Consider the following 26,767-nt stretch of genomic DNA (forward strand, 5'->3'; position numbering starts at 1 on the left):
CATCAGCCACCACAGGCCTCAAATTTAAAGCAGGAGATGAGATTCAATCTGACTGCTCTTTTTTTCCATCTGTTGCTTTTTATCAGCAGAATTAATGTTCGTTAAGCTGCACTTGGCCAGCACTGTGGTACATGCATGCTGACGGTGAGTCTGAAACCTATGCATCCAAGTGCTTGGAGTCCCAAATTTTCTATGATGGTAATTTTTTTCTAAAAACCAGTGAGTGGTCCAGATCCCAAACTTTCTGTAAGTATGACACTGATTTTACCTAGAAGCAGGCGAGTGCAATACACTGCCAGCGATCGCAAAAGATGCCTCAATTTAAACAGCAAATCTAATCAATTAGTAGAAAAGAGCTCCATACCTCTGAATGAAGATGATCGCCCAACATGTTGGTTTCTTCTTCCTTCTGTTCCTGTTTTTTCCAGTCATGCTCTTCTGGTACTTGATCTTGTTCCTCCTCCAAGTGCTCAGGCTGACCTGCCTGCTCCATTTCTTCCTCTTCAAGTTCTTTTTTGCGTTCCTCTTCGACTTGATCAACACGTTGCTCGTCATCCTCTCCAGCTTCTTGCTGCTCCTGGATATTCAGTTCTTTGGTATGCTGGCCTTCATTAGCCCTTCTTTGCAAATGAAAAGGCTCAGCTCCATCTTCTTTTTCCTGGGTATTTATTTCTTCTCTCTCTTTTAGCTTCTCGTTCTGCAAAAATCACACAAGATTACGTGTGCACAAGATATTACAGATTACTTATTTTCAAGAGAGCCAAGGACCAGATACGGATGCCTTTACTCCAGCCTGCAGTAGCGAAGCTGTTATCAGGAGAGCCAAATGCCTGCTTTGGAACAAGCTAAGCCTCCCGCCAGACGGTATCAATACCTGATTCTTGGCACTGCACAGCTAGGCAAGGTGCTGTACAACTGCATCATAAAGTCGGTTAAGCTTCATTTTATCTGAAGTGGAACAAAAAACTCCTACAATCCTGTATCTACAAAGCTTTGTATTTTTATTTCCTGTAGGTTCTGCTGGCCAAGAACTCTTGTCAAACAAAACCACAACTGATTTTGTACCTTCTAGATTTTAACCACAACATTGCTTTTTTCTTTTTGAACATCAGATAGTGTTAATTTTAAAGATACTAAACTTAAGTGAAACTGGAACTTTATAAAACACATGAAAAGACAATTTCTTCAGAAGTTGTTAAAGCTTGTTCTGTAACACAGGAGATATCTAAAGTTATAGAGACCACTTATTATTCAAAAAATTAAGATCTTTAGCAACTTCTTAAAGCAGCTTACATAAACCAGTTTAAAGTGGTAATGAGAAAAGGTCTTCGTGAATGTATTTTTCTACTACTCAATAAGATTAAACTGTTCCTTACCACTTTACTCAAGAATTGACAAACGCGTACAATTAAACATACGCTTCTAATAGACATTAAGCACAGAGCTAGTATTTTGCTGAATAAGAACCATTTCCTATAGCATCTGTAGCTAGTCAGTACTTTATACCTCCTCATGCTCTTCAGCCATGGTTTCATGGTGCATTGGGAGGTCACTGCGGGGAGACGCCACTCGCACCTCTGGTTGCTCATCTGGTCTTTCTAACTTCTCAGGTTGTCGGAAACTTGGCATTTTGTTGAGTGTGTCCTTCAACTGTTTGTATTCCTCCACCTGGGACTAAAGTCAACACATTAATTATAGTATGTTCAAATCAATTTCTCAATAAAATGTAGTCACCTTGGAGTAGGCTTGCTGGCAAGACACATGGTAGAAAGACTCAATATTCATATTAGAGCAAATACCGGGGAGAAGAAGGGATGGGAGCTTTTAAAATTGGTTATTTCCACACACTAGATAATAACGACTCATCACGATCTTTTCAGCCAAAGTGCACATGCATACAAAGTATATTGGAAAAATCTCTGTGGGACAAAGAGAAAGATTTGTCTTATTCATGCCAAGCGGGAGAATTGTCAAAAGGGGATGATGCAGTTTTCCTGGCAGACTAAAGCTAGGGAAATCGAGCGCACCACAACTTCTCCTTTACTGGTAGAAAGAAGTGCAGTTCTTTCAGAAACAGTAGTTTTAAAGTATATATACACGTCATGAAAATGCCAAATCCTCAACATTTAGACAGGTGCTACATGAGACAACAGCCAACATACAGTACTGAGGCAAATAAAGTCATAGTACACCATTGGTGAGGAGCAAGGAAAAAAAAGAAGAGCAAAAAAAGAAAAAGGAGAAGAGAGAAAATGTCAATGTCTAAAGTCTTCCTGAAACGAAACAGTAAAATGTTGTAATTTGATTTGCTGTTTAACTTTGTTCAAGATTAGGATACTTTCAAAAAGCTCTGAAGTCCACCATGAGAATCCAGACCGGTTGGTACACCGGTCCCTGTCTATACAGCAGACATACAAGGAAGAGTATGTTATAAAGTAAAATTTTTGAGATAGACAGGATTTATAAAAGCCAATCAGCTGCATATACAAAAAGTGGTGACCCACAAAAGGGTTTCTCTGTTGCTCCAGTGGAGGTGGTGGGTGTGTTTACTACCCATTTTAAAGTCAGAGGTGCATTTCATAATCCTTTTAAAAATTCAGTTTAAAAACTGGCTATAGGTTCCACTTGGTGACTGTGTACGTCATTTTGTGTGTTATGTGGTATCATAGCAATCAATAGTACAGCAGACACGCACGATGCATTGATGTACAATGCATAATACTCATACAGAACAATATCCACGGTGCTACAGATTGACATGATGCAATGCGTACCAGCTCTGAAGCTAGACGCACCTCGAAGCATCTTCAAAAGACTATGGCATCCATTAAAACAGACGGGCCTAAAAGCAAAGCAGAATGCACAGCAATTACTCTTGTCATTCCAGAGGGATACTTCTGCTTCCTGATTAACTGCTGGAGAGTCCAATAAGAAATTTTAGAGGAAAAAATAGTATTTACTTCACATAAGACTAAAACGCAGGTCTCTTGATTTTTATTTCCCACCCGCCCCTTCCACTCACTGACCATGCAGAAAGACTAATACACCGGTATATTTAAACAGTGCACGTCCAGATCAGAATCAGGTACTCCATGCCACTTGCACGAGTCACTAAGCTGAACATCGTGATTCAAGGCCATAGCTTAAAAGGTATTAATACTGGCAGAAAGACAGGGTTTATAAAAATATATAATGAATCTGTCTGGCTGCTTGAGCTATGGAAAAGTACAAAGATTACAATGCCTTAAAGATTCAGGTCACAGATTCATTATTGCAGTATTGACTACTAGTATTTAATGTCTAGAATACACTTCGAAATAGAGGGGTCATTTATTGAGCTGTGTTTCTAAGCAATAATCCCTTGTGAACTTTCTGTAGCTGGTTTGCAGGAGAAACTAGGCAACTGTGCTAAATACCTTCTGTTCTGAAAGAATGTGCGAGACCTTCCTTCTCTTGAAGGAAAGGTTCTCCCTTTGATAAATGCCACGTTCTGGCTGCAGATAGAAAGGCTCTGTGCGCCACAGGTTTTCTAATTAAAGAACTGAATCAAAGCCAGGAGAACTAAATGGAGGTTCCCTTTGGATTTGGTGAACCTTAAATCAGACCCTGTATCTGCCCTTGTGGAATTTCAGATATTAGCAAATACATACCAAGTACCTAACGTGGCCAGTGGGAAAAGAGCTTAAAATTAGCTGCCAGCATATTTTAGTGCTCGAAATCCAGATCCTTCATATATTTAGTCTATGAGGGTCTTTCACTATTTTTGAGTATCTACACATATTGACATGCCCGACAAACAGAACTGGGGAAAAAAAGAAGACCCAATGCTTTTAATGCTGCTAATGATTTTGTGGACTGTAAAAACACTTAAATTAAGAAAATTAGTCAGGAATAAAAATAACTTTACACTGCCTCATTGCCTTGCCCTCTGATCTTTCACCAATAGTCCTCCTCTGCTCCAACATTACTTCTACTTTCAGATTCCCAGTGGCCTACACAGCTTGTACTGGCACAGCTGACTGAATCTGCAACACTAGCAAAGTCTGCGCTTCACGGAGGGTTCACTTGAAAATCCCATTTAAGAAAGGTAATGCTTCTGCTTCTCTTAAACTTATTTACATTCCACCTGCAGTTTACGTTCCTCCATATATACTATATACTCTACGTCTGTTGCAGTGATGTATATAGCCTTATAAACCTTCCATACACATAAAGAGACTTTATAGTGCACCAGCGTCCAGGTCTTTCTAAGTGATACATGTGAATGTCAGTGTGGGATGTTAAACTAACAGATGTTCTATCAGAGAAGACAGAGAAAGAAAGGTATTTGACAGCTCTCATGGAAGCAGAGATACTCTTCTTATCAGTAAGACATGCATTCTTGGGCCTATAATATAGCTTTTTATTTTGCGACAGCCCTACGATTTGTTGCAGCTTCTTCTTAAAAGCAACCCTTTAACTCATGCATTTCCCTGCAGTGTGCAGCATGGTGCTGACTGCAAACTCCCCATGCGAACGGCTACATGCACAGCATGGCAGTCAGCTGGACTCGGAGAAACAAGTGTTAGAAGGTTAGGGCTCGCAGGAGCGGCTCGCCTCGCTGACCTGTGCGGCGGCTAGCGCACTCTTGTGGTCTTCCAGAGTCACTACAAGCTGGTTGTGTTGGGAGAGTAAGTTCTTATGCTGTTGCTACACAAAAAGAAGAACATGACACGTTTCACATCAAGTTCATTCTCCACGTAAATTAGGTAGCCTGGGGGATTCTGAACTAGGAAGATCATTCGATTTATTTCGAAAAGAAAATCCTGAGTTGGAATGACAGCATTTATTTATTTAACACGGAATGTACTTTAAAAAGGGAAAGCGTGCATGCCAGGGAAAAAAACTTGGAGGCCGGGATTTGCATAACTATAAAATAAAGTTAGAAGTTGGAGTAGATGTTGATGAACACTTTTTTAAAAAACAGAGCTGGAAAACATTAATTTCAGCAAACTTAGATTGCCAAAACCCAATTCTTAACTTGCAAAATCAAATTTCCAATTTCTATACTAAATACATGTCTTCCTTTTTTTTTTCTTTTTTTTTTTTTTTTTCAAAATGAGCATGTACCTAAAGTGCAGGTGGCAAAAGAAAAGAAATCCAGTTCAGCCATATTCTTCTCCTTTCTGCCACATATCAGAAACTCTAAGTCTCCAGCATAGCCCATTTCTGGCTTGTTAAAACTTGGGAAAATGTTTCATTTTCCTAAAGGTCTTTAAAGTTCTCCCCAAAGTAAAGCCTACCTTGACATCTTGTAGCTGGGTGTGAATGTCTTGGTGAGCTTTTCTCAACTGCCTGTTCTCCTCCCGTAAGTTATATAAGGATTCTGTTTAAAAGAAATGATATACAGAATTTAAACCCAGTCAGATCTATAATACCAGATTAAACACCAAAATTAAGACTATAACACAAGCCACCTAAAATCCCACAGAACTGCTACAATAAAAATGGATTAGAGTAATTGCATGGTTTGTTTATGTTAATCTCTCCCCAGCCCTATAAAAACCTTACATTTTCAAGCAGAAAGTTGTAAAATTTGGTTAAAATCTATATTAGTGCACCCAGTCTGCAACTGGAATTATGCATCGCTCTTCACACTGGGGCCTGCAGACAGCAAAATTCATTATGGTAATCTGAATCTTTAAAAGGCAGAGAGGAAGCCACCCTCCCCTCTTCTCCCACATCGCATCTGGTGAGTGAGAATTTTGTGGTAGGACTAAGCCATTCTTTTGGAAGAAGCACCCAGATGGCCGGCATACGTAAAAAGCTTTACGTTCTGGGACCAGGGAGAGGGGCTCCTCTTCCCACTTCTTACATTATGTTGATGTGGAATATTGCAAGCAGACACAGGCAGGCTCTTCCCACACTCCAAGCTGCTAGGCTGCAATCCAGCTCAGTCCAAGAGCTAGCTGTATGACTTCGCTGGTGCGGTGCCAAGGCAGAGCTAATAAACACAGCCTCTGCCTGCAAAATACTGTGCAGACAAAACTGCAGACAGCTCCAAAACTAACTCATGTGTTAGTGACACATGGCAGAAAGTGGCTGAAGGCCCTTGATGGGGAGAGCCCCATCCTTTTGTTCTGTGCAATTGTGTAATTAGGACCGAATAGGTCTGCCAACTGCAAAGAATCTCTTTAATAGGAAACTGGATGCCAAGAGTAAATAATGAATACTTCATCGTCCAGGTGTACAGGTGCGACATGTTTCAGACAAGGTGATACATGTAGAGCAAATGAGGTCTAAAATGTATGTAAAATCACTTCATTAAAAAGCACAATTAAATCCCTGAGAGAAATAACAAACATTCTTAGATTGCCTTTCAATTGAAAAAAAAAAAAAGAGTAGAGGCAAACCAATTTTTCCAGTTTTATAGAAGTCTTAGAACTAAAAATGAAAACCTGGATAAGTCAGCCTCTGGCACTTGATGGGCTTTTAAGTGCCGTGTTTCTTACTGTTTCTCTAATACAGATAGAAACACCAAGCACACATACGAACAGATTTCAGAAAGAGGCCACAGAAGGTCACAGAAGACTAAACTGTAACTTATCAGGAGGAAGGTACATGAATGACCTGTTAGCAAGAACAGAGAAAATGCCTTTCTGTCTCACATCACACAAAACACGATGACAACTACACATTTTAATACGGGCAGCCAGATGCAGGTTACATATACCCTTCAGCTTAGAGATCTCCTGCTCTTTTTCCTGCTGCAGTTGTAAGTATCGCTCCTTGTGATCGCTGAAGGTTCTGCTAAACTCTTCTCCTTGTTTTCGGTGATCTTCCTCAAGGTCGGCATGCTGTTTCTTCAGTTCTTCATGTTGACTCTGCAAATACCAAGAACAGTTCTGTATCTGCATATCTGGCTAATATTGTCTTTGGCAGTTTGTTAAATAAGTCCAGATGAATAGGAAGCATTCATAACAAGAAGTTTATTATTCAAAGCATGCATATTGCAGCTCCTTTCAAGCACAAAATGATCTCTGTGATGAGTAGCCGCCTGTTCTAGGGCTACGTCACCTCACCCTGCAGTTGCACTGTCCCATTGGGAGCTGCTGAATGTGTCTAAGAAAATCCTTACATGCCAAACTACGTAAAGTCTGATAAGTCAGCATTCCACACAAGTAATTGCATTTGATAAGATTAAATTACCCACTGGAAAGCCTGACTAGGAATAACTTCAGTAAATTGTCGTTTAACGGTACTGCGGTAAGAGGAAGGCACCATCAATGGACGGACATTCTGGAGAGAACCACCAGAAGCCAGCGAGACCGTATCTCCCCGACACAGCAGAAAGCCCATTTCACAGGACACTGGCAACCTCGGTGACCTACCTTCAACATCTGGTGTTGTACACTCAGTGCACTGTATCGGCTGTTTGAGTCTTGCTGTAAAACAAGAAGACTGGTGTGTTAAACAGAACAATGCTGTCACTCCTCTGAGCCCTGGACATGCAGTCACCCAGGAGCCACAAGCCAAAGGACACAGCTCCCCGGGAAACAAATTAATCTCTCTACCTGGTTTGGAACTTAGCAAGCAGATATATACTTTGCACTTACTGCAGCAACAATGTATTTTCACTTAGTTTACTCAGCTCAGAAACCGCTCCCCAGTTTCGACACTAAGTAGCCGTAAAATCCTAATTCACCGGCTTTATGAAGAGTTCCTTACAGGTCTCTGGGTCCTTTGCCAGATACAGCTTTCCTTCTGGCACTTGGTATATAAAACAAAGTTTCTTGTTTTCACACTTTCCAGTTCAAAGACCACGTGCTACAAAGTTGTCTCTGTCCTTTTCCCTGTGGACTAAGCTACAAAAAGATTTCTAATGCTTTCTTATTCCCCCTCCCCCTTAAAAATAGCAACATTATGTTTGAACTACTGTAATATAAACAGGAAGATGCTTTCTAAATTAATTTTCTGGAAAGATATTAGCATCTCCTACTACAGCTCAAATAAATGGGATTTGCAGAGCACTTATGCACGCAGAGTAGAAATGGGATAAATGAGAGCTCTTTCAATTAGTATTTTGTAAGACCTCTTCCTCTGAACGTTATAATTGCACAGCATTTCCTGTTTCTTGCAACCCAAATAGCATCAACTATTAAAAACTTGTACTAGGAATGATGACTTACCCTTCCTTTATTTAGCGTTTCCTGTGCTTCTAATTTATAAACAAGAAAATCTACAACATAAAAGGGAAAAAAACTGATGAAAAAAGCCAGGAAGATTAGAATCTGTACTTAAATAACATCACTGTTGCGTACATAAATTCTCTTAAGAGCTGAATACTTATGCAGTTACAATTTTACAATTTTTTAACAAAATGCTCAAATTTTGACAAAATATTTTCATTTAAGAGTTTCATACCTTAGTGTGAGAGATAAGGGGTACAGACTACAGGTGGGTAATTAAATCTGCTACACGAACTCTCTCAGTAGAGACCGAGTAGCATCATTCAAAAGGAAAAGGACATTTATAAATCGTGTATTCTTGTATTACGATTAAAAAAAAAAAAAAAAAAAAGTAGTATGTTTTAAGAAGTATGAAAGTCTAGGCCAAGTTTAAATAAAATTAAAAAAAAATTCCCCTTTTATTCCTTGATCCTCTTTAAGATTTGAAAATGCCGACTCGCCTTTGCACAGCAACGGGACAGCTCTACACTAGATGGCCCCAGAAAGCTGCTGAGGACTGCACAGTAAAGAACAATTTCTTACAGGTTCTTTATCTTCGCTGAAGTACTTGCTTTAATTCAGCAGCTGAGTCCTCAGTCTTAGGAAGAATACAGTCTTACTTTGAAAATTCTAGTGCATTTAGAACAACCAAAGACTTGGAGAAAACTCTGAGGATCGCATTCTGCTGAAGTTTCATAGAAGGCAGATGTGTAAGAAACACAGCGTGTGCCAACCTTCCCCCCTCACACGCACCTAGAACTTAGTTTTAATCAGAAAAAGGTACGTAAGCATGTGTTTACCCTTAAGCATGTGTAAAAATACTGATTCAGAGTCTAATTTCACATTGATGGAATGCAGAAAAAGATCCCTTGAATTTGGTAAAGTGTAAAATTTGCAGCATGCCAGAACAGGATTTACACACGTCCATACTCCACATACAAGTTAGGTTTATGTACATTGATATAGATGCATTCTCAGTGTGGATTATGCCATGTTGTGGTGATCTGTAAACAGTACTAAAAAGATTAGACAAATGTCTAATTAGAAAGATGTACTAAAAAGACCACCACAGATCTGCCAGGGTAGTCCTGCTAACGTGTTACACACTGGTAACTAGTTTAAAATTGAACAAAATACATCTGAAGTTACGTTCTAAAATAATCAAGTTATCTTAAATGTCAAAGTGAAAAGCACATTTTTACCTTCTTTTGCTTTCTTATGTTCAAGCCTTTCCTTTTGTAATGACTTTTCTAATCTTGACCTGTGCTCATATACAACTGAAAAGAGAAATTTTGTACACAATGCATTTTAAAAGTAAAATATACAAAACCCACCACCCACCCCCAGCACACCCAGACAGCATTGGCACAGAAGGTACCAGGAAAATACAAGTGGAATGAGGTTATAGGATAAAGGACTGTTTGTATTACGTGGGACAGTAACTATTTTTATTTTTTGCGTGCTTTATTGATCCTGGATTCTGGCTTACTTCCATTGCATAAACATAGAAGGTGATAACCGTGTGATTTGTTTATGGTGACGGTCAGCTAAGGTGGACCGACATGAAAGCTACCAAATCCTCTTTCCTTCTTTGGCATGCAGGTATGTATTTTCCATGCTTTCATTCTCTCCTGCCTTATTTGTAAAAAGACAAAGACATAAGACGGGACAACCTTACTGCCAGAGTAAATCCTTGCAGCGAAGAAACTGTCACAAGGAGGGAAGAGAGATGCACAAGAGCAGGACGACTTTGAAAGGTGCAGTAGTACCCTAGGCAGGCTGCTTAGGCTAAGACACGGAGAGCCTGAGATCCGCTCCTAAATTGCCCCCAAACCTTGGACAACTCCGTTTTCTGCAGCCTTCTGTTTTGTAGAGGCCGGATAGCAGTATCCTTTCACAGCACAGCGCTGTTGAAGACCCATCAAACGCACAATGAAATGCTCAGGGAGACCTTAGAGCAGCCTCCCCGCACCTAGGGGGGGTTGAAAGAAAGTGGGGACAGACTTGCTAGTAGGGCCTGAACAACAGGGCAAGGGGGAATGGTTTTAAACGAAAAGAGGCTAGATTTAGATTAGATATTATTTACTGGGGGGGGGGGGGGGGGGGGGGAGGCGCTGGCCCAGGCTGCCCAGAGCAGCTGTGGGTGCCCCGTCCCTGGCAGGGCTCAAGGCCAGGCTGGACGGGGCTGGGGGCAACCTGGGCTGGGGGGAGGTGGCCCTGCCCGGGGCAGGGGGCTGGAGCTAGGTGGGCTTTAAGGGCCCTGCCAACCCAGACCAGTCTATGGTTCTGTGATTCTATGAATGCCCTGCATTTCTTAGTAAGCATGTGCTGACAGCAAGTATACATACGCTAAAGCACCTTGTCCTCGCAATATCCATACAATCTAAGAAGGATCTGGCATTTTCTGAGGCTTTTTCTCATCCCCCAATTAAGGAGATAAGGCAGGAAGAACAAAAGAAATCATCTGAAGGGCTAAGGTAGCTAAAGTATAAAGCTAAGCTGGATGCTTCTCTGTAAGGCTAGGGTATCAGAGACTGCTCGTCAGCAAATCATTTCAGTTTGAGAGCAAAATTTAATCTTCACTGATTTTAAATCTATTTATGCATTTTCTTTAATTAAGTCACTATATCCACATGAGGCTAGGAGATGAATGAAGATGTGGTCTGTGTACAGTGCTTCAGCCAAAAAGCGACAAGCTGAGGTTTTAGGAGCACCACTGATAGCACAACGCCCAACACCCTCAGCAGAGCAGCTAACAGCAGTCACGCAGTGTGTCATGCAGCGTGTTGCGGTCCCCTCCAGCCGGGTCACTGCCTACAACAATACCCATGTGTTTTTTTGAAAAGATGCTCCAGCATCTTTGCCAACCTCTAGAAGCCATTTGAGCCGACACTGCTATGAGAAGAGGTGGCTCTGCTGCTTGTTCTCCTACAGTTCCTTCTTTTGCTCTCACTGCTATGGGTGATGGCCCAGCAGGACCTAGCAGTTGGGGCCAGGGTGTGTAACAATTTCTTCTGGTGGCGGTGCCAGCTTGTACAGTTTTTCAGAGAGCAGCAGTGACAACTGGCAGAGCCCTGCAACGCTGGGCAGCATGGCAGAAGATGGACTGCCCTGGGTCTGATCACAGAAAGCAGACAACCTTAGTTCTAGATACTTACAGTATGACAACCACTCGTGGTCATATCAGAGGTCCAACAGACCAACTGTGCCATTTCTCAAGACCTGACAAGAGCAGATCCCCAATACAGAATACACACAATGAGATTACAGTATTTCTTTGGCACCGTCTCCCAGCAATTTATGGCTCCTGAAGACTATCCAAGGCGCCTGCAGGTCTTTCGTGTAAACTACTCCAAAATGGATTTTACATTTATGAATTTGTCTAATTGTTTGTTGTACCCATGCGTATTTAGGAGATCCAACATCCTCTGGCAGAAAGTCTCCGCATTTAACTGCCTCTAAAGAAGCATTTCTTTTAGCTTGTGTTTTGAACATCTACTTTCGGATGTCTCTCGCTAGCGATGGGGCACATCGGTCCCCATTTACCCTTTCCTCATTGTGCTAGACTGAAGGATCGTTATCTGAAATAGCCTACCAAGTCTGCAGCAAAGGAAAGATATTAATTAAAACTCCTGCAAGCGTACAATTATATTTGTTCAAGCTGTTTTACACAAGTACCTCTCACTATCCAAATTCTAATTTGCACACTTTTTTAGAGTTATTAATTTATGTTAACAGAATGTGTGATTTTTTTCCTTCAAAACTAGGAAACTACTTTTCTGAGAAGTAAACCATTGGTGAACATAAACCTTCAGCAGGAAGCATCAGACAAAGATTTGTATCTTGACAGACACAGAAAACTCTTCTTGCACCTTAAAATGTGTTCTTAATTCCACCAAGGTGCATTCTGCAGGTTCTTTAGCTACTGGCTTATCTAAAAGTGTTTACGTTTTGGCTTAGAAGCTGCATTGCTAATCAATCCTTGTCACCTATCTCTACTTCCCTATTTATCTTCTAAAGTCAAGGGCATCAGTCAAGATGAACTAATGTATCACCATCTTCTGCAACAAAACAAGCATGTAATGAATATTCAAAAAGTTACCAGCAAGTAAGCTTTCAGAGAAGCAGAGAGAGAAAAAAAAAAAAAAAAGGCAGCACTACAGCAATGGTTTTATCTATGCACCAAAGATCATGAATGCCAAATAATGTTGCAAAAAGGCAAAAAGAACAGTGGTTGTAGCATAGCAACTCAGGAGAGAAATGAAAATCCACAATGGGTTTCCCCTCCTCTGCAGTCTGGGGTGGAAATAGGCGTTTTGGCAAACAGACCAAACCACAAATGGATTCAGAGGTAACAGTTTCCATTTCACTTTGTCTTTGCAAGCGTACTTTCCTCAGCTCCTCCTAGTGTTTTAAGAAGTGGGGGGGAGACCCAGCACAACAATCCCATAAGGGCAGGAAGAAAGGAGAAAGAGAAGGCAATGGTTTGGGGTTTAGGTGCTCTGTACCCTTCGCAGCTCACTGCGCCTCTGCTGAGCGCTGGCTCTCCTGTCTTCATCCTGCTTTTTCAAGCAATGTCTCTCCACCTCTCCCAGGCAGCGCGTCCCCACTGCTACCTCCTGTGTGCTAACCTTTGAAATACTGGAACAAAGCTGGCGATGTCTTAAAATAGCCCTTCTGATGGCCAAAAAGGGCTAAGAAAACCTTCCTCCTACACCTTTCCCCTTCTAGTTCATTTACTGATTGGTTCAGGATGTTTTTCTCTGATAGAAGTCCCATAACATGCAATGTAATTAAGATGTTGATTGAAAGTAATTATTGAGAAAGCCGAGCTTCCATATTTTCTCACTTGCTCTTTTGGGGAGTAGGTTGCAGGTCAGATTTTGTAAGTACATGTAAGAGTTTATCTCCCATAAACGTAAATTATTCCCACCAGTCAGGAACTTCCTCGGCAAGAAGAGTCCAAATTACAAGGCTCTTGTACTACAGCAGGGGATTTCTCCTCCTTCACCACCAGCCTGGACATAAGAAGTCTGAGCAAGAATCTCAAAGCAATAATACATTGAAAAACATTTTCCCTATCATAGGTTTCCCATGTGGGAGGTGGAACCTATTATATAAGGAATTTGACAAATTCCTACTGGTGTGATGCACCGATGGGGAACTTCACAAATAATTTTTTCCTAGGGCAAGTTCTTAATTTTGTACTTGTCTTTGCACAAATACTTGAACTTTGTTTCTATGTTCCATTTAACAGAATGGGACGGGGGGAAAAAAAAAAAAAAAAAAAAGAGGGAAAACACTGTCATCTAATAGCTAATATGCACTATTCCAAGGCTGGAATAACTGCAGGTATCAGGAATAACTGCAGGTATCAGTTTAATTGTTTAAGTTACGTATATAATGTAACCTACATGAATGAACAAACAACAAGCTCACAGAGAGGTGAGCCAGCCTCTAAAAGCACAGCCCAGATTCATAACTGAACACATCACAGCTAATTAAAACACTTTTTGCCTTCAACAAGGAAATATTTTACAGTTCTTGAATTGATCCCAATTAAATCAAGTACTTGAGATTTTTCTCATTCAGAAAATAAAGTGGAGGAGAAGCGTGTGTGTGCCGCTTTATAGGTCCTCAGAAGATTACATCACTTCAACCACTGCTTAACGTTAATTGCAACACAGGAGTCAACGTGATGAAAGCAAGCCTATTTAACAATCACAGTTATTTCTTTTATCTTTGCTTTGCACCTCTAAGCAGTAAAACTATTATTAAGCAAAATAAGCCATTACTGTATATTAAAAAGAAAGTATTTCCTATTGTACATTATCAGCGATTTTATAACTGCATTACTTTGGTATTTTGGCCTGTCAGAAGCATGACTCCAGTCTAAAGTGCCCCAGGTCCCACTATCTTACATATTAGAAAGTAAAAATTACGTTGGGATTTAAATATACACGATGCAAGAAATTTTATTAGTTTCAATGTTATTATTTCTTATGCAATTCTGCAACCTTTCTCTGAGCTTACAGTAATACTTTTAGTTTGAAACCGGCAGATTTCAGTAGTCTTGGCAACATTCAATGTTATTTTCTCTCAGACTGTGGCAGAGTTGAACCGAACCAGCAGCGTGTGGTAAGCCACACTGGCACTTTTCTAGTAACACTATGAAGGTCTGTAGAACATAAACTTGTTATAAAAATACAGTTAATTTCCAATTCTTGTCACTGCAAATAGAACCATTTAAAATGTGAACCCAAGCAAACAGCTTTTCTGCTGAGAGTAAAACATTTCCATGAGCCAATGAAGAATCCCTTCAATATGGGATGTAGGATAGATTTTCTAGTTCAATGACAATAATTAAAATTTTGATCTCAGAAGATTATTTCTTGACTCATCTGATGCTAACATGTCATGCTAGGAGAACATGTTATTAATATAGCAAGACCTGCTCCCCAAGCTTCCAGCTCTGCGTTTGATTAAGTCAGGGAATCAGGCTTCAAACAAGGAGATCCACTACTTCACTACTGATAATCTTATCAGAAACTGATCATCAGACTGTGGGTAGCTCCTGGACAAGTATCAGGACTCCCCAGCACAGTACAATCCATACCGGTCACCGTATACACTCCATCTATTTCAAAAGAATCTCAATTGAGAGTTTAGCAATAAATGGATACTCCAGCGACACTGCAAACATCTAAGAAACAAAGGAATCGTTCCCACAAGAAAGACAAGGAACCCTGTATTTTAAGTATAGCACAAAAAAACAGCATTACAGAAACCATATATTTGCAATATATTGAACAAAATATTGAAGCTATTTCATATTTTATGCCCTTAAAGTTTTCTGTTTTGAATTTATACAAAAAGGACAAAAATAGAAGCCAGCATAAGATGAAACTGATCATGTGTGAAAAACAAGCATATTTCTGGCTTAATTATGAAACAGTTTTGCATACAGGCAGGGATGGACTGTTCTCATTTTGCTCACTGAAAACCATAACTAGCACTGCATGCAGTATAACAATTATGTTTAATTTAAAACAAACTCCTACACTTTTTCAATTTACTCACGTGAAGAACAATCAAGCAAGAGTTTTGTCAAATTACAGCCAGTCACTGCAAAAGAGCAGAACTCCTCCTAGCAAATTAAACCATGCATCAGCAGTTGTGCTTAAAAATAACCACTGCTTTGACTTAATTCTCTAGCCATTTATGTTGTTCAGAGTATTAATAATTTTAAGAGAGAAGTTTGTAGTTAATATCTGGGTCTTCATATCCAGGGCTTTCATGTCATAGACCTACCACTGATTTAAGCTGCATGAGGAGAAAGAGTCTGCACAAAAAACAACCCATCAATTAAAATAAGCCTGCTCCTCTAACAGTAACAAACTAGAACTGGAGAATGTGACTTGAGCAAATTATGGATATTTGGGTCTGGCTAGCTTGAGTGCAGAGGGACATCCCGCTGCACTGAGCTCCCAGTGCAGAGCCGTTCTACACAAACGAGACGGACCAATGCCACTAACACGGCTCCACACAGAGCTGTGGATGGAGATGACCAAGGGCTTCACCTGGGTCAAAATTTAGTCATAAACCACAAGATATCTACCCAAAGATAAGAGAGAAATGACTACATGCATTTTTGTACAACATTTTCAATCTTTTGGGAATTTTTTTCTGGCTAAGTTGGAATATATCTGAAAAACCAAAGAACAGTTTGGGAATTACCTGTATCCTGATAGTTGACATGTCACTGGGTGCTGGGAATCCATTAGAGCTCACAGCTGACTCAACTAAAGCTGCGAGACTCCTGCTTTTGGCTCTACAAACTCCAAGTCGGTCCCTGGTGTCTTGCCCAGGACAAGAATTATCACTGATGCTCTCTATAAAACTTGCCTTCTATCAAGCGGGTTTTCCCCACACTAACATTGCAGAGCTTGGTAACAGATTAGACAAAGTATCAGAATTAATCATGACAGATTAGTTCTGATACTTCAAAAAGCTCTGGAATGTGTGGAGAGTTCAGATAAGCATATAAGAAAATTCACATGCCTATCAAACCTTCAGCTTTGCATCCTCAAAAAGGAATGAGGAAATCTGAAACGCAACGTGGAGAAGTGTTGCAGATCATAAAAGTTTTGCTTTGACTGCAGTTCTGGAAATGGGGGAATGCTGGGGAATTTGGCACACTAACGCGGTTTGCCCCAGAAACACGTTTATATTTCTAATAGTTGTGGCCTCTATTCATTTATAAGTATGACAGGAAAATTAATTTCTAAACCAAAGTAAACATGTACATTTAATAGAATCCTTTTACTCCACCCTGCCTCATGTACTCCCTTTCTTGGAAGTCAATAACACACCTAGGAAACAGCAGATTTAAAAACAAATTGCAAGATATGTTGGGATACAGGAAGGTATTTATCATGTTGAAGCAGTAAACTGTAATAGCAGCCGTCAAAAATAAAAGTTTGAGAAAAGGTATTAAATGCGATTAGATATTTAATCCCTAACAGTTAGGCTTCCGACATGACTTTTATTAAGAAAGAGATCATGTTTTCCATCTCAGAAAAGATTTCCTGCAAACTCCACAAAAGATTTTTTCCAGCCTTTGGTGCCACCCACAGTTAGGACATGCTGGGTCAGATTATGCTGTTTTCTATACACCCATCTATGCTAAAGGTTTGGGGGGTTTAAGTGATGATTAAATGCAAGAAGTTCAAACAAAACCTATGCAGTGATTTTAGACTTACATTCTTAAGGTTAGCAGATTTACTTCTAAAAAAAAAAATTCCATTCCCTTTTTATGATTTTCTTCTGTTATTCTGCCATGTTTGTCATGACACACCAGATGATTTTGAAGAAAACCCATAAACACTCAGAAGAGCCACAGAGACAACAGCTTCCTCCTCACATCATCTCTGAATGTCTGGGTCGACTCAGCTCTCAGCTCCAGGAATCAAGGGCCTGTTCTTTCTCTCAGAAACTGGTTTAGACCTTTTTCAATTTCATGCAGCAGTCTAGTAATTCTATCTACATGGTGTTAGGATCTATAGAAATATATATATATATTTTTTCAAAAACTAGCACAAAATTGACATTGAAGAAAACCAATGTAATCTGTATATATACACACATGTTGTTTTAACAGTCTCTCCTAACTGAAACATACATTTGCATTTTTATTGTAATGGAATACGGCAAACACTGGTGTAATAGCTACAGTTATCAACTTACAAAACTGCTAAACTGCTTCCTTAAATTACTTCTCCAGAGCTTTAACACAAGGGACTTGGAGTCAGCTCCAGTTGTGTGTTTCAAAAGCTGCATACGGAAATCAATAGTTTGAGTTAGTGGTTCATTCTTTATTTTTCTGGTAACAGAAGATCGCTGTCAAACCTCAAAATATGCATCCAAGTATGACAGATTAACTGAAACACTGAAAATGGCATTGTTCAGCATGGTGGCATGGAGAGGAACAGACTTCTTCCTATGCCCTCCAGGGGCACTTCTCTCAACATCTCTGTAATTAAGCCCTGGAAATGACTGCCAAACTCGGGGATCTGAGTCACCTCAGAAAAATAAGATACTAGGCTAATTTCAGATACCTTGGGGGGGAGAAAAAAAATGTAGAGGAAGAGGTGGAGTAATTGCAGTTTCATTTATTTCCTAATTAATGATACATAGTAGAAAATCTTGGGAAGTTTGGTTTATGCTAGATCACCAGAAAAAGATCAGAATTGTACCCATCTCAAAAGACCCTTCTCTTTAAACAAAGAGCAGCACCCAAACATGCTGAATTCCTTAAGTGCTTACCTCAGGCTCCAACATGACTAGAAATTCATGCCCCTGCATCCTAAATATCCCAAGAAAAAACCCACCCAAAAAAAGATTCTTCCTTAATTAGTTGTTCTGTATGGTTCGTTTTTTCAGTAATCCGAATTACCATTAAACCTCAAAACAGCACCTGACTTTCAGCAGGAGAGATTTAATTACTTTTTCTATGTAAGGATCCTATTCCAAAATGAGTGAAGTGAACTATATTAGCCACAAATGGCTGGCAATATCCTCACCACTAGACAAGAGATGCTACAATGCATGCTCAAGCCTCAGAGTGGGTGGAAGTCTTACTCATACGGCTGCCCCACCCAGATACACAGGCTGACAAGCCCAGCAAAACAGCCAGCCCAATGAGACAATGTGTTTGAACCATCATATTCAAGACTTAAGAATTCCATCAGTTTTACTCATGTAGGAAGCAAGGAAGTAGTTGCACTCTGTTGTTTAGGCTTTGGTTTTTACAGTAAAGCAATAACTCCAGGAACGCGTAACTCTCAGGTATTAACTTTAAAGTTTTGTCAATACACTGCAAAGTCACAACCCTCCCAGGACTCTTCCCACGGTGTGTGCTTAGCACAGCCAGATACCGCTTAAACTGCACTGTTGACTACAGGATTTCTGGCTCAGTTTGCAGTTCAGTTGTCAGATCACGACCGTGGCTGCTTCATCCCCTGCTTCTCTACTGGTCTCCCTCCAACAAAGCTGATTATGTTTTAGGTGATGCAGAAGCTTCTGTCAAACCTTTGCCTGCTAAAGATATGTGACAGAAGATGACTGTCAAAGAAGCTGGAAGGAAAACTCACCAAAGCATCCACCCAAATTGCCTCCCTCCTCCTCCCTCAGCTCTGAAGTGTTCATAAACCCAAACAGATCACTCGCTCACAAGATTTGAAAGGATTAAATCATCATCAGTAACAAATAGTTTCAGGATATTGGCTCTATCTTACATCATACTGTTAGCTACGAGGCCCAGTGTTAAATCAGGCAGGGGAACAACAAAACCCAGGGGACAAAATCACTCTATTACCTCATGCTGCTTAATATTCCTTCAGACTAGATGCTCTCTGATCTCCAGCCCAGATTCCAACTTGGGCGCAGATGTAACATTGCAGCACAGGTAGAAATTTATCCTAGAAGCATTACATCCACAAGGAAAAGCGATTGTAAGGGCATCTGGGCACAAATTACAGGAATGAAAAAGAATATAAACACAGGCATTTGCTTGATTTATCTTTCCGGTCACAGAATTCAGCTGCTGGGACTCTTAATCCCTATGGACCTAGAAGCAACAAACCAGCTCTCTGAGTTAACTGAACTAAACAAAGCTGTAGCACCTTTTCTGTACTTGGATTATGAAGAAATCTTTATCATTCCAGATAACCCAAAATCTTCAAGTTGAGATGCAAACCAGACATGTATCTATCTAAGTATACACTTCCCACATACATATAGGTACATACAAATGCATATATATGCATTCACAGCATATAGATCTTCCATACTAAAATTTTGCATAAATTATTTAAAACATTTAACGCGCTTGAAGTATTTAGAACATTAAATACCCAGTGGAAAATGTGAATGGAAGTACAAAAGACAGTTTCTTAGATGAGGTTACAAACCAAAGCACACCATGTCAGGAAGCCAGGTAACAGAATTAGGGATGCTGTGTTTGCCATTTCACACAGTACTGTACTGGGTGTTGAAGTACACCCACGTGCCAATGGTACACAGAGAACTAACCTCTACTATTACAGTGTTATCACAGATCATTCAGATCTCAGATAGCAATAAAACACCACCAGAATAAGCACCATAGTGTGACATGCAATCTGAAACTAATAGGAATGACAGGAATTTAGGCTGCTGTTACGGAGTACAATCAAACCATGCAGGAGCTGCATTGATGTAGCTCTACTTGTATGATGTACGTGAAAAATAAGCCATCAAAAGTACTGTTAGTTCTTCCTAGCTCTGCCAACTTACGGTACAAGCTTAAATAGAGTACTATAAAAGAGGGTTATATGCACATCTGTATGTACTTCACTAAGAACAGCTTTGGTACCTACGTAGTTAGCATGCAGACTTATTACATATTAAATGCTAAAGTTACACAGAACTGTGATCTAATATTCTGATGCATTATGCGAATCCCTATACCTAGAGTTGCTATAGATATGATCAGCTTCTAGCAGGTCACCTCCAAGAAGGAGCCTCAATATAGGACAAATGGCACAAAAGGCACAGAGGAATTCTACATTTCCTTCTCAGCTGGTGCTTTCTAGTGCTGGATCAGACCGCTCTGAGGAAATCCACACCTCATCTACAGCAGGACAAACTCTGAACTCTCAAGTTCAGAGTCCCTGCTGGGTTGGCTCCCAAGATTACAGTACGGTCTCAGACTGCACTGCGATTGCCTGAAGCCATCAGGTACGTTCAGACCTCAAGAGAGAGAGCAGGAAAATTAAGGTAGTAAAAGGCACTAAACGTAGGCTGTTGTTAGGATTAGGGATTAAAACAAATTTAAAAGATTAAAATAGTACACAAGGGGTTACTTGGTACCCAGAAGATGAGAAGACAAGCTCTAAGGGCTAAAAAGACATTTGTAGATGCTTTCAATCTTGAAGCAGTCAAAAACATAATCAGGTTCATCTACAGCTGTCAACGTGTTTCTGTTCCAGCAACTGAAGTCCGTCCCTATAAAGCAAATAGTTTAAAACTTAGTTTGACAGCAGACAAAGAGCATCAAGTTTTGTTTCCATCATTTTAAGAAATACTAAATAAGATTATCTTCATGTTTTGAACATATAATGCTCGGAGAATGAGATTTAAAAATAATCAGCTTAGCAGCAAAATCCACTTCTCTATTAAAGACCTTATAGGTAACAATGACTTTAGGTTTTCTTAGCAGCCAAGAAATTTTGCGTCACCTCTAAATTTTGCCTCCAGTATTCCCTTTGTGGGTTACAAAAGCAGCCCTACTTTCTCCATGTCTATCAGAATTTTGTTAAAGAGATGAAGATGCCAAAGTTTGACATTCTTTTTTTTTGAGAAATTCAGCTTTCAAATAGAAAATCTTCTACAACGTGATCTGTCTAAAGGGGGTGAGCTTAAGATCCCAGACTCTCCAAACCTGTTACCCTTATCATGTTGTTGCCAAGTCTGCCATCCTTCCAGTTGCGCCCTGGTCTTGAAATTTCAAGAAGCACAAATATTTTGCAGCTGAAGCTGCAAACACCAGAAGAAGCAGAACTCCCTGCAAAGTCACAGATGCATGGGTTAAAGATTTTGAGACCTCTTCCTGCACCTTTTTTCATGATCTGTGCATTCTGTCTTGGTAGATCAAAGGGCTATTTCCCCATGCATACAGAAGATTTAGCCTGCTTCACGTGCTGCATTTGAGCAAAACAAGGCAATGAAAAAGATAAAAATCTAAGATGACTGGCTTTTCAAGCAAAAACAGAAAGGTCTACTCATTCAGGCATGAAGAGCTGGCAAGTACCAAAAAGAAGGTTCTTGTTACCTGCATAGGTGAAAAACCTAAAAAACTGTGCAGAGAGAAAAGAAAACAGTAGAGGGGACAGTCGGAAGCGAAGGGAGGCTGCACTTTGACCTACATCTGAGGATCCTTCTTAATACTGTGGGCAGACCAAAGGCATTCAGGTTGAAAACTGCAACCTTAACACCTAAAGCTGAGGAGTTGCCTGTGATCCCTAAGCATTTCACAAACTGACTCAAATTTCACCCAGAAGCCCAAACAGTGCTCCTCTGTGTACAATCAGAAAAGCAACTGTCTTGACAGGCACCAGCAGTCATAACAAAACCCAATGAAAATTCAGAAGACAGGCAATATTTCACTGTCATCCAAGCGTTTCAATCCAGTTGGCCTTCCAGGAGCACAGCCAGCCCGGCACAATACAGCCTCAGGATCCTCAAAAGGACAACTTCAAGAAGTTGCCTTTTATTTTATTTTAATTTTTATTTAAAACAATAATAGCGTATTGATGAAATGGTTGTTCTGGAAGTAAAAATCCAAGGTTCAGTTCTCTCCTCAGCTTGTAATGAGATTTAGAGTCTTTTTTAATCACATAGAAGAGAGCTGCAAACACTAAGAAATCAATTACTGTTGATACAGCACCCTCTTTTCTTCCTGGCAATGCTATGTCAATGACTTTGCCCTTTTAACTGGTTCCTGTTTAAAAAAAATTCAGAGTGCTCCCATCATACTTCAGGCCCCAAAGTTATCTCTAGACCACTATCTATAGAGAACCTGACTACACAGCATGGAAAAGTTAAATTGCACTGCTTTCATAGCAATTATACTTTTAGAGAACAATAAAATGTAATTCAAATAATAATCTCTCGTGTTGTTAAGGACAGCAAAGAGATGTAGCCTAGATACCCTCAGAGGTCTTTTTTTCTTGGCAACAGAAACATTGTTGATTTAAAATCCAGGCCATTTAAAATCAAAAGTTCAAAGTGCAGTCAGATACTGCACCTGCAAGCACAGGATTTTGTTAGCATTTTATGTTGTTTCAAAGTCTTTGTTTACAGAAAATTCCTTCCTGTTGTTCCATATCAAAGAGTTACATAGGCAAAGTTCAGAAATGGTTTTGGTGTTGTATATTACCAGCTAGCATGGTGCTTGTATATCTCCAGGTGAGCTGGGCACAGGCACAGCTTCTGAATTCTCTATGTTCTCCTCACTAATAAACTCCTACTGCAAAAACCCAAGTGATTATACAGGGCAGGCCATCCCAGAGCCATTAAATGTACAGGGAAACACAAGGAGGAAAAGTTTATTTCTAGCTTACTAGGCCCAAATCCTCTGAAGTCCTTAGGCATATAGCTTCCATTTACTTTAGTGGGAAATGAGGCATCTAATGCTTGCTACTGCATTTAGTATGTCTCTGGGCTCTCAGCCTCACCCTCCTTTAGGTATGTTAGCTATTGCCGTAACGCAGAAAAATCTAAGGAACCAATTTTATTGTTATATTACATTCTTCCTTGTATTCTGTGACTTAATTGCCAGTAATTTATTTTTTTAAAACAAGGTTTACTTCTACCATACTAGGCACAGATAACATCTGCTTAATAGGGTTGGTACATTGGCATGGGTCCCAGAACCACATGAAATTATTGAACTGATAATCAAATCCAAGTGTCTAGATGAGGTCACAAAAATGATTACAGGACTGGAGCACCTCTCCTGTGAAGACAGGCTGAGTTGGGGTTGTTCAGCCTAGAGAAGAGAAGGCTCCGGGGAGACCTTATAACAACCTCCCAGTACCTGAAGGGGACCTATAAGAAAGATGGGGACAGACCTTTTAGTAGGGTCTGTAGCAACAGGACAAGGGGGAAAGGTTTTAAACTACAAGATGGTAGATTTAGGTCAGATATGAGGAAGAAATTCTTCGCTGTGAGGGTGGGAGGCGCTGGCCCAGGCTGCCCAGAGCAGCTGTGGGTGCCCCGTCCCTGGCAGGGCTCAAGGCCAGGCTGGACGGGGCTCTGGGCAACCTGGGCTGGGGGGAGGTGGCCCTGCCCGGGACAGGGGGCTGGAACTTGGTGGGCTTTAAGGTCCCTTCCAACCCAAACCAGTCTATTGTTCTGTGACTCTAAATGTATTAACATTTTCAGATCCTGGTCTGTATTTTACATTTCTCATTGATACACTGAAACAAGCAAGAGAATACTCAACGCAAAATGCAGCATTGTCACCACGTTTATCAGCTACTAGTTGCCTGCTGCTTCCATGCACTTACTACTCAATATAACATTTTGGACACAGAAAGTTTAAACTAACAGTCCAGACCCAACATATGTGATCAAGATAATCTCTCCTCTGTGTTAGGATAAAGTTTATTGCATGCTCCTCTTTTGGTATAGCCAGAGCAACAGAAAAAGCTGACTTGTTAAATTTTAGCTCGAGAACAAGATGTTCCTGTGTCCTCTTCAAATACTGTTGGCAAATATACAGACTAGCAAAAGTAGCCCTTTAGCCATCTGCCACATACCCATCTCCCAGCCAAACACTTGCACCTTTTTCGTGACTAAAATGAAGGTTTCTGTCAAATTTTTCCATGGCATTACCTGGAAATGGCTTGAAATCAAAACACTAAGTAACGATGGTCTCAGATCACAGCTAAACATATTCAAGTAACAATTCACTGCAAGAATCTAACAGAACAAGCCCAGTTCTATGCTCTCTGCATAAAAAAATGTATGCTTCTAGGCAAGGTTTTCTGTATACTTCCTCAGTGAAAAGTATGGCTGAAGATCACCCTGAAGTTAAGTACTGTTACAGCTGCTAGAGCAGACCACTCTTGTTCTTGTTTTATACAGTTTTGAGAAATAAAACTCCGAAGAGTTTTGAAAGTTGGCTCTGGACTTTGTATATACCAAACTGATAACCTTGGACTTGACACTTAGAGAGGCGCTGAGGTCTTGCACTTCCTAGAGTATGGCTGTTTCACGTATATATCTGCTGCTTTGCATCCGATTTCTAAACATGCAGATGTCAGACATCAGCATCTTTTCATCTTCAAGTACAGGATGCCCACAACTGCTGCATCCTCAAACCAAGATACCCAAGGATCTGTATTCACATGGCAGCTTTAAGCCAAGTAATTAAAAGTTATTCCAAAAGTAACAGAATAGCGTCATCCAAATAACCAATTAGAACTTGACTTTCAAAATACCCTTTATGAAACGTTTTATGAGAATAGTCCTCTCTACCCTCCTAGAGCTATTTAAGGTTTATGCTGCCCAGGAACTGCGGCTTTGCATTTTTGCAGCTGAACGTTCTCTCAGCAGCATAAAGTTAAGACTTCTAAGACAACACAGAAGCACGCCAAAGTCCCAAAGCTGGATGTGGTCTGTACTGTTAGATGAGCGGCAGAGCAGTATGCCTGCCTTTCCCATTCATACCAGGAAGTGCCAAGGGACGTGCAGTCCTTTGGGAGTAAGAGTCGCTCTATGAAATGTGTGGGAGTGAGGGGGAAGGAGAGCTCTCTGGAGGTCCGTGACAAAAGCTCCCACTGAATTCAGTGGGGGTAGGATCCTACCGAAACCCCACAGGCTGGAGGGGGAGATGGAGGAGAAGCGCATAAGCAGCAAAACTTTGTGGGGGGACGGACAGCTGGAGCCCAGAGGACGAGGAGGAGGAAGAGGAGGGGGGCATTCTGCAAGCCTTAGGAAAGGGCGGCAGAGGCTGCTGCCGAGGTAGGTACCTTGTAACTGAGCCGAGAGGGACTCTTGATGCTGCTGGTACTTGAGCGCCGTGGCCTCAGCCTTCCTCAGCTGGCCCTGCAGCTCGTAGTAGAGCATCGCCCCGTAGAGGAAGCCGAACACCACCGTCAAGAGCAGGAGGGTCTGGAAAATCCGCTTCTGTTTTCGGGAGCACATCCCGTTGCCCATGTCCCCGGCGGGGTCCCGAGGGCCCCCGCCCCTCACGGCTTAGCAGCGGGCGGCTGGAGGCGGCGGACGACGAGGCGGCGACATCGGAGGCCCCGGGCCCGCGCCGGGAGGACGAGGAGGGAGGGACGGAGGGAGGGAGGGGCCGGCCGAGCGCCTCAGCCCCTGGGCACCGCCGCGGCCGCGACGCCCAGGGCGGCTTCCCCCTGCCTGCGGGCCCTGCGCGCCGCAGCGCGGCCGGCGGGACTCTGCGCGGCGCGGGGCGGGCGCCCCAGACGCATGCTGCGGCCGCGACGCTGCCCGGTGCCCGCCCGGCCCTCCGGCGGCGGGAGGGGGCGGCCGCCGGGTCCCCGCGGCAGGCGGCGGGCAGCGGCGCCGAGCTACCGCGGCCTGCGGGAGCGGGGCTGCGGGGCGGGGGCGGCTCCCTGCTCGCCTCAGGCGGCGCCTTCGGCCCGGCCCCGCCGCGGGGACCCGCCCGGCCGGTGGCTCGGCCGCCACCTGAGAGGAACAAAGGCAACTTCCCCGGCCCCGCACTTACGTGTCACCACCGCTCCGCCGCGGCTCCCCGCCGCGGGATCCCCGAAGGAAGTCCCGCTCCGGGCGCGGCCTCATTGGGCCCGGCCGCGGGTCTCTCCCCTCCCTTCGGGGCGGCAGCGCCTGAGCGCATTGGGTGCCCGCCGCGTCCGTCCGGGCCGCCGGGCGCTTCGCTTCCCTCCGCCCGCCCCTCGCCTCACGCCCGGCCCAGGCCAGGCCGACCCGACCCGGGGCTGCGGGCGGCGGGGCGGGCTCCTGCGGGGCGGCCGGGGCCTGCGCGCTGCCCGGCCCCCGTGAGGGAGCGGGCTGCGGGCTGCGGGTCGCCGTGCGGTGCCTGGCGGCCGGGGCAGCCGTGGGGCAGCGCCGGGGCAGAGGGTGGCGCGGCCTGGGGCGGGCGGAGGGTACCCGCAGCCGCCGCGGGGTCTCGGACTGTGAAAGCTCCAAAGAACCAGTTTTTCTAACTAAACGCCTCGGGTTTTGACACCCTTCTTCAGGTTAGTTTATGTTTCCCATAGCTGGTTGGCTGCGCCTTCCTTCGGGGTGCCGGTCAGCCGCGCCCCAGAGGTGCGCTGCGTCGCCCTTGGCCCAGAGCCGAGCTCAGGCCGCTGGTGAACCCTGACTGGGGTTGGGGCATGTCTGTGGTAACGCAGGGCTCCTAAATGCTCCTAACCGGGCTCCTAAACGCTCCTAAATTCCGTTCTCCTGCCTGGGCAGGTGAGACAGGTCTTCAGGCATTTGTGCTCAGCCAGCATGAGTTCAGAACC

The 26,767-nt window shown here is 42.4% G+C and overlaps 1 protein-coding gene across 3 annotated transcripts in view; it reads right to left on the bottom strand.

Annotated features, from left to right (window-relative positions):
• GOLIM4 (golgi integral membrane protein 4) overlaps positions 1 to 26,027 on the bottom strand; it is a 36,514-nt gene extending 10,487 nt beyond the window's left edge. Inside the window, exons 1-9 of one of the 3 annotated variants that reach the window (XM_080409272.1) lie at positions 25,286 to 26,027; positions 9,410 to 9,484; positions 8,169 to 8,218; positions 7,371 to 7,424; positions 6,713 to 6,863; positions 5,283 to 5,365; positions 4,606 to 4,689; positions 1,507 to 1,674; positions 365 to 697 (exon numbers count right to left, since the gene is read on the bottom strand). In XM_080409272.1, coding sequence (XP_080265398.1) covers positions 365 to 697; positions 1,507 to 1,674; positions 4,606 to 4,689; positions 5,283 to 5,365; positions 6,713 to 6,863; positions 7,371 to 7,424; positions 8,169 to 8,218; positions 9,410 to 9,484; positions 25,286 to 25,472 — 1,185 coding nt within the window. In that variant the 5' untranslated portion in view covers positions 25,473 to 26,027. The remainder of the gene's footprint in view (positions 1 to 364; positions 698 to 1,506; positions 1,675 to 4,605; positions 4,690 to 5,282; positions 5,366 to 6,712; positions 6,864 to 7,370; positions 7,425 to 8,168; positions 8,219 to 9,409; positions 9,485 to 25,285) is intronic. The other 2 variants (XM_080409270.1, XM_080409271.1) reach the window with 2 other exon arrangements.
• Between the last annotated feature and the right edge of the window lie 740 nt (positions 26,028 to 26,767).

The sequence above is a fragment of the Falco punctatus genome, assembly GCF_963210335.1.
Source record: "Falco punctatus genome assembly, chromosome: 13".
Taxonomy (NCBI): Eukaryota; Metazoa; Chordata; class Aves; order Falconiformes; family Falconidae; genus Falco; species Falco punctatus.